This window comes from Drosophila eugracilis, unplaced genomic scaffold (genome assembly GCF_018153835.1).
Source record: "Drosophila eugracilis isolate 14026-0451.02 unplaced genomic scaffold, ASM1815383v1 contig_2159, whole genome shotgun sequence".
Classification (NCBI taxonomy): domain Eukaryota; kingdom Metazoa; phylum Arthropoda; class Insecta; order Diptera; family Drosophilidae; genus Drosophila; species Drosophila eugracilis.
This window is the reverse complement of record NW_024573043.1, coordinates 926,219-932,873: the sequence shown is the minus strand read 5'-3', so window position 1 is coordinate 932,873 and position 6,655 is coordinate 926,219. Positions and strand designations below refer to the sequence as shown.

General features: G+C 41.7%; 1 protein-coding gene across 1 annotated transcript; it reads left to right on the top strand.

The window, feature by feature from the left end:
- Nucleotides 1-3,652: 3,652 nt before the first annotated feature.
- Nucleotides 3,653-6,639, top strand: LOC108116100 (lachesin). Its single transcript, XM_041818407.1, has 10 exons — nucleotides 3,653-4,076; nucleotides 4,148-4,266; nucleotides 4,360-4,460; nucleotides 4,521-4,627; nucleotides 4,689-4,862; nucleotides 4,926-5,054; nucleotides 5,382-5,580; nucleotides 5,667-5,815; nucleotides 5,919-5,978; nucleotides 6,098-6,639. The coding sequence occupies exons 1-10, from the start codon at nucleotides 3,989-3,991 to the stop codon at nucleotides 6,211-6,213; spliced, it is 1,242 nt and encodes a 413-aa protein (XP_041674341.1). The 5' UTR covers nucleotides 3,653-3,988; the 3' UTR covers nucleotides 6,214-6,639.
- The last annotated feature ends 16 nt before the right edge of the window (nucleotides 6,640-6,655 follow it).

The following is a 6,655-nucleotide window of genomic DNA, read 5'->3' as shown; positions in this document are numbered from 1 at the left end:
TGTCCTTGTCGCCGCTGTCTCTGCCCGTCTCCGCCGTCCGTCTCCTTTTGTTGTCCTTATTTAGCTGAGCTGGCTGGCCGGGGCTATTGCCAGGATATGCAAGTGCTAAGCATTTTTAAGTCAAATTGCTTTGCCGAACATTCTGCCATTTGCCTGCACGACTGACCCGGCTGGTCCACCCTTCTGTCCTTCCTCCTTAGTCCTGGCCCAACCCCGACATTTTCCCCCGGCTTTTCCGCTTTTCCACTGCTTTCGCGACGCGTTGCTGACGTCGTCATCGCTCTCCAGTTCAAGTGTTTGCTGTTGTTCTTGTTGCACTGGCTTCTGTTTTCCAGAGGGTGTTCTCCGTTTGGCCAGCAGTTTGGCATCATTATCCAAAGTTCAAGACTTAGCATTGGGTAGATTTATTTAATTTAATTATTATATATATTTAGGTTATAAGTTTTTATGGAATTTGAAGGTTGTTTTTGCATTTATTAAAAAACAGAATTACTATAAAAACTATTAGTGTTTAGCTCGCGGCTAGCAAATTAATTTTAAAATTCGCACAAATCTTTGTTTGTAAAAAACATTTGCTTTGTTTTATTACTTTGAAAAGCAAAGTATTTGTGGTCGTGACACCTTAATTTAAAAGCAGTCAAAGGTTGTGTTGTCAACATTCAATTATAGAACCAATTAAAATATTTTTTATATTTTATATAATTTTGCTTTTGTTAAAAAAATGTCAAATAGTTGTAAGAAAATCAAAATAAAAAACAAAAAGAGGAAAAGGCATATTTGATATATTCAAAAAGGGTATAAGGGTATCGGGTATAGGGTATTAGGCACTTCGAGTGGCTCAACTGAACGTCCTTTGGCATAGCTGGTGTTTTTGTTGTAATGGCTCTTGTTTTTGTTATTCACGCTGCTGCTGTTTTAGTTGTTGTTGTTAGTAGAGGAACTTCAAAAGGCTTTTCCGCTGTGTTAGTTCGCTTTGCTGTCGCCTTTTGCTCCTTTCACTTGCTCCGCCGACCTCGCGCTGCCACTTGTCGAGTTTCTCTTTCTTCCCCGCCCACTTACACACTTTTCCGCCGCTTTTCCGCCACCCCCTGCTTTCCCCAAAACCCCACTCCTTTTTAGCCAGGCCTGAAGTTTACCTTTGCTGCAACTGCGCTGATTTGCAGTTTCTTCCTTTCATTTGATGGGCGCAGCTTTTTGTCATGTTTTTTCTAGCCCATTCATTCTTCTTTGCTCAGTTTTTCCAGCTTGCTCTCTTTGCGCCCGTTGCCCGTTTCTGTTTACACAGCAAATTTATTTATTTTCGCACTGTGGGACGCTCTTAAATATTCCGTCTTTTGAGTGCTAATGCAAATGTTGTCTGCCAGGCGGGCAATCAGAGGAATGGGTAAGAGCACTGGCAGTGGGGGACTTTTTGGGCGAAAACACCAGAAATCACTTGAAATAACGCCCGAAGATTAACTGGGAGTTTGCCATGAATCAAGGTAAATATAAGCCCCATAAGGATGGGGCTGCCGTAAAAGAAGCCATTCAATCGGAAGAGGTTTCTTTGAACACCTCTAATTAACTGTGAATCAAACGCAGAACATTCCGAAGTATGAATATGAAAGGATTCGCAAGACAGCAAATAACAAGCCTTTTTATTGAGCAAACAAAATAAAAGAACTATTTAGGCAAACAAATCTTTAAAGTCTCCTTTACAAGAAATATTTTTAAAACTAAGAAAGTTCTTGTTCATACTCATTGAGAGAATATAAATCTCTATATTATTCGATGGCTATATGCTTCTATATATGAGTATATACATATATAGTATCTATGTATAATGAAAAATGCGTGTGAAACTCCATTTGAATGCAAATTATATTGTTTTGTTTGCATCCTCTTCGGCCATTTATTTGCCTTTAAATGAAACAAAAAAATAGTCCAAAAGGAAGTGTAGAGATGCAAATGAAAACGCTGACATGTGCACATATTTAGTTTAAATATAATTAAATTTGGTTGCAAAGGAAGTCAATAAAACAGGATTTATTAAGAAGCAAAAAAAAATGCTAAAAGGGAAGTGTGCAAATGCAAATGGAAGTGTCTGTCATGCAGATACATATTTTTAGTTCAAATATAATAAAAATAAGTGGAATAGGAAGTCAATAAAGCAAGATTTTACGAGCTGATAAGTAAGTTTAGAAATTCAATTTAGATAACGAATGAGAATAAACTCAATAAAACATGTTACTATACTATTTCCAACACAATGCCATTATTACAATGGTCTGAGAAAACAGTTAAATTTAATAACCGTAAGTTAATCCACTTAGCAGAAAAGCAGATTGATTCCCGACACCCCTCATCCCCTAACGACTCTCCGACCCCCTGGGTAGAATTTCTCCAGCTGCAAGCTCAAGTGCATCCCACGCCAAGTAAACTTCCCTCCCAGCAACATTTTGAAACTCTAATTTAATAAGTAAATCACATTTCCGCCTTTTGAATGTCACCACCCAGGACACCGGCGGAGTTAGGAGGTGGAACCCAGAACGCAGAACCCAGAAGTCGGAACCCGGAACCGAGCTCCCATCTCCCAGTTCCCGGGGCATCGCATTGACACCTCGTCAGAAGTTCGCAAGACATCGCCCCGGCGACTTGCTAACTGGTTTAGTGCAAATTCACTATTAGGAGAGCGCTCAATTTCACACTGGAATTAAATTACAGCGCATGCCGATGTGGCAAGGTGGGCGTGGGTGAGCTCACTGGGTTGACTTAAGCTAGGCGGGGTCGTAGGAGATCAGAGTTTGTGGCGGGTTTTCAACGCCACGGCAAATGAGCGAACACCTCGTTAGTTTGTGCGCCTCGAAACTTTTTTAATATTTACATTCATATTTTGCACCTTTCGCCTTTTTAACCGCTTTTTCACGCCCTCCCAAAATTGCGGGGCCTTCTTTTATTGCAACTTCTGCATCCTGCAGCATCCTGACTGCTGGATGGACCAAGGATCCTGCCGAGCCATAAATTTTTGTTTGTGTTGAAAATTGCATTTGCCTTTTACTTTGTGTCGAGGCTGAGCCAGGGATACCAAATTGGTGGCAGGAAGGGGGTGGAGCACAGGAAAAAAAATTAAAAATACTTGAAAACAAAGTAAATCACTTTTGATAAAAAAACTTAAGCTTGGGGTATAGCAATATAGCCAACAATAAAAATAAGCTTAGATTGTTTCTTTAAGTAATAAACTTTTAATTAACCAATTTTGAATATATATTTTATAAATATAAATCTTTTTTGATTTTTTTAATTTTTGAATTTAATCATATTAATATTAAGATTAAAACTTACAATTACTCCCTACAATTCTTCTCAGTGTGCTCCATAGTTGTGTTGGTGAGATTGAGCTTGCCCGGCAGCCATATTGGATGCCCCTAAAAGCAGGCAACGTCAAATTTGTTGCAACGCTTGATAATCAAGTTAGCGATGGGCGCTCCTGCCATCAAACCTTGTCCCCTCTCTACCCCCTTTTAGTGCACTCAAATTGAACAGCCTTTTGTGCTCGATTCTTCGCTTTTTTCGCTTTATCGCGATATAAATTTAAACCGATGATTCGGATTCGGACCGGGACTGTGATTCAGAATCTGATGTTTTGCTCGCATTTCTTGTTTACTTGCAGATGTCAATGGGCGTGGCAGAGGGACGCGAAGCGAACCAGCTGAAAATCAAAGCCCAATTGGCACAAACACGCGGTAAATAGAATTCGCAATCGGAATCGGAATTGAAATAGGAATTCGCATTCAAATTCAAATGCAAATAGAAATAGAAATTGCCACGAGACCCCCACAGAAAAAAAAATAGCAACTAAAATACCCATAAAATAATAGGAAAACAAAGAGTGCCAGGAGAAACAGCTGCTGCAGCAAATAAAAAGAACCGCAACAGCAGCAACAACACTAACAACAACAACAACAACGGCAATAACAACTCCACCAACAACAACAACGAAAGCAACAATATGGAGAAGCTGCTGCAATCGACGCTGTTTGTCATCCTGATAATGGCCACAAAATGCGGCAGTGGCTCGACCCAGAATCAGCATCACGGTAAGTGGGCACGGAGGGAGGCTTTAATTGTGAGCGGAGCTTCACTACATCCGTTGACATTCCTTTCGCAGAGAGCAATTCCCAACTGGATCCCGATCCGGAGTTCATAGGGTTTATCAACAATGTTACATATCCGGCTGGCCGTGAGGCCATCTTGGCCTGTTCGGTGCGCAATCTGGGCAAGAATAAGGTGAGCTTAGGGATTTTTTTTATTACAAGAGCAATTTTTAAATATAAAACTTTAATATTATTTAAATATTTATAATGGATATCCTGTTAACAGGTTGGCTGGTTGAGAGCCTCCGATCAGACAGTTTTGGCTCTACAAGGCCGAGTGGTAACCCATAATGCCAGAATCAGTGTCATGCACCAGGACATGCACACGTAAGTTTAAACAGCTTCTTTAAAGCTTTATCACTTGAATATATTTTCTTATATTTTTAGGTGGAAACTGAAGATCAGCAAACTGCGGGAAAGTGATAGAGGCTGCTATATGTGCCAAATAAACACAAGTCCCATGAAGAAGCAAGTGGGTTGCATTGATGTGCAGGGTATGTCTACTTAAATTCCTTCAAATGAAGTTAATGTGTAATGGAAACTTTCTCTGAATAGTTCCACCTGATATTATCAACGAAGAATCCTCCGCTGACCTGGCTGTTCAGGAAGGCGAAGATGCCACCCTCACCTGTAAAGCCACAGGGAATCCCCAGCCACGAGTCATCTGGCGCAGAGAAGATGGAGAAATGATTCTCATTCGCAAACCAGGCAGCCGAGAGCTCATGAAAGGTGAGTATCCTTAGATAAAAACTGTTATCAACTTATAATATTATTATCAATTTCCATTCACAGTGGAATCCTACAATGGTTCCTCACTCCGGCTGCTTCGTCTGGAGCGGCGTCAGATGGGCGCCTACTTGTGTATAGCTTCCAATGATGTTCCACCTGCTGTCAGCAAACGAGTCTCTCTGAGTGTGCAATGTGAGTTATTAAATAAATATTTACTAGAATATTTCAACTTCATAACAGGAAACTTTTTACTTCGTTTAAGAAGTCACATAGAAGTTGAAAATTAATTTATATTTACATGAATTTCCTAGAAATTAAATGAATGTTTAAATTAATGCTTCTAAACTTTAATGATAAATCGAAAACATTTCTTATAAGAACCAAACAATATAAATCAAATCAATTTAAAAGTCAGTTTGCTGAACAATTTCACAATTTCCAGAAAATAAGAATAATAAATGTATTTTCCTGAAATCGATGAAATCCGACCACTTACTCACTCACCATTCCCATCCACAGTTGCTCCCATGGTCAGGGCTCCCAGCCAACTGCTGGGTACGCCCCTGGGATCCGATGTACAGCTGGAATGCCAGGTGGAGGCATCGCCGTCGCCCGTCTCTTACTGGCTGAAGGGGGCACGGACGTCCAACGGATTCGCCAGCGTCTCAACGGCCAGCCTGGAGTCCGGCTCGCCAGGACCCGAAATGCTGCTCGACGGGTAAGTTTTGGGAATTGCAGACGCCAGACATCAGTGATACATATCCATCTCGAAAACCATTCCATTCCTACCCATATCCAATGCAGGCCCAAGTACGGGATAACAGAGCGGCGCGATGGCTATCGGGGCGTCATGCTGCTGGTGGTGCGTTCCTTCTCGCCCTCCGATGTGGGCACCTATCACTGCGTCAGCACAAACTCGCTGGGCCGTGCCGAGGGCACATTGCGGTTATACGGTGCGTATACGCAATCTCTGCACCGCCATCTCTCGTTCACTGACTTTAATTTGTTTTGTTTGTCCATGTTTTTTTCTTCGCCCTGTGTGGTTTTGTATTGCAGAAATCAAGCTACATCCGGGCGCCTCCGCCAGCAACGATGATCATCTGAACTACATCGGAGGTGAGTTTTATGGAAAGAACATCTTGGGCGGATATATTTTACAAAAATATTAAATTCGGGGATTTCAAGCTTTTTTCTGTAAAATTTAAAGTACATTATTTTTGACCATCATACAACAGGTCTCGAGGAGGCGGCACGGAATGCTGCCAGAATCAACCGGACGACGTGGCAAACTCTGCTCGCCATGCTGGTCCTCCTGTGGATGAGGCTGAAACTAAGAGCCGGGGGAGCGTGATATCAAAACTGAGAGAAGCAGAGCCGGCAATCAAGTATTCCTACAGATTCCCTCGGACACCGACATCGACATCTCTCTCTCTCGCCTGCGTTCTTGTTGTTCGTTTCCGTTTCCGGTTCCGAATCCCCCAACTCCAACTTATTGGACCCCAGCCGCCCACGCACACATACATATTGCCGGAGGCGCCTCCCGCTGCCTCAGATATCATTTGCATACGTATCAGGAAACGCGTTTTTCCCACCCGCTCAACTCCCCCTTTGCCAACTCCCACTGCCCGCTCCCCCTAAATAAAACTTAAGACGATATCAAAAGTGGACAATTGGATGCCAAGCCCTACCATTTTCCCCAGTCCCAAATAATGTTACATTGCATATAAATTAAATATGGATACTATAAAATAGTGCATAAAATTTATTATCATAATATAAATAACGACAAAATT

Coding starts and splice junctions, on each gene's coding strand:
- LOC108116100 (XM_041818407.1), top strand. CDS start 3,989: ATGGAGAAGCTGCTGCAATCGACGCTGTTTGTCATCCTGATAATGGCC. Junction 4,267..4,359: donor GCAATCTGGGCAAGAATAAG/GTGAGCTTAGGG, acceptor TCCTGTTAACAG/GTTGGCTGGTTGAGAGCCTC. Junction 5,055..5,381: donor AGTCTCTCTGAGTGTGCAAT/GTGAGTTATTAA, acceptor TCCCATCCACAG/TTGCTCCCATGGTCAGGGCT.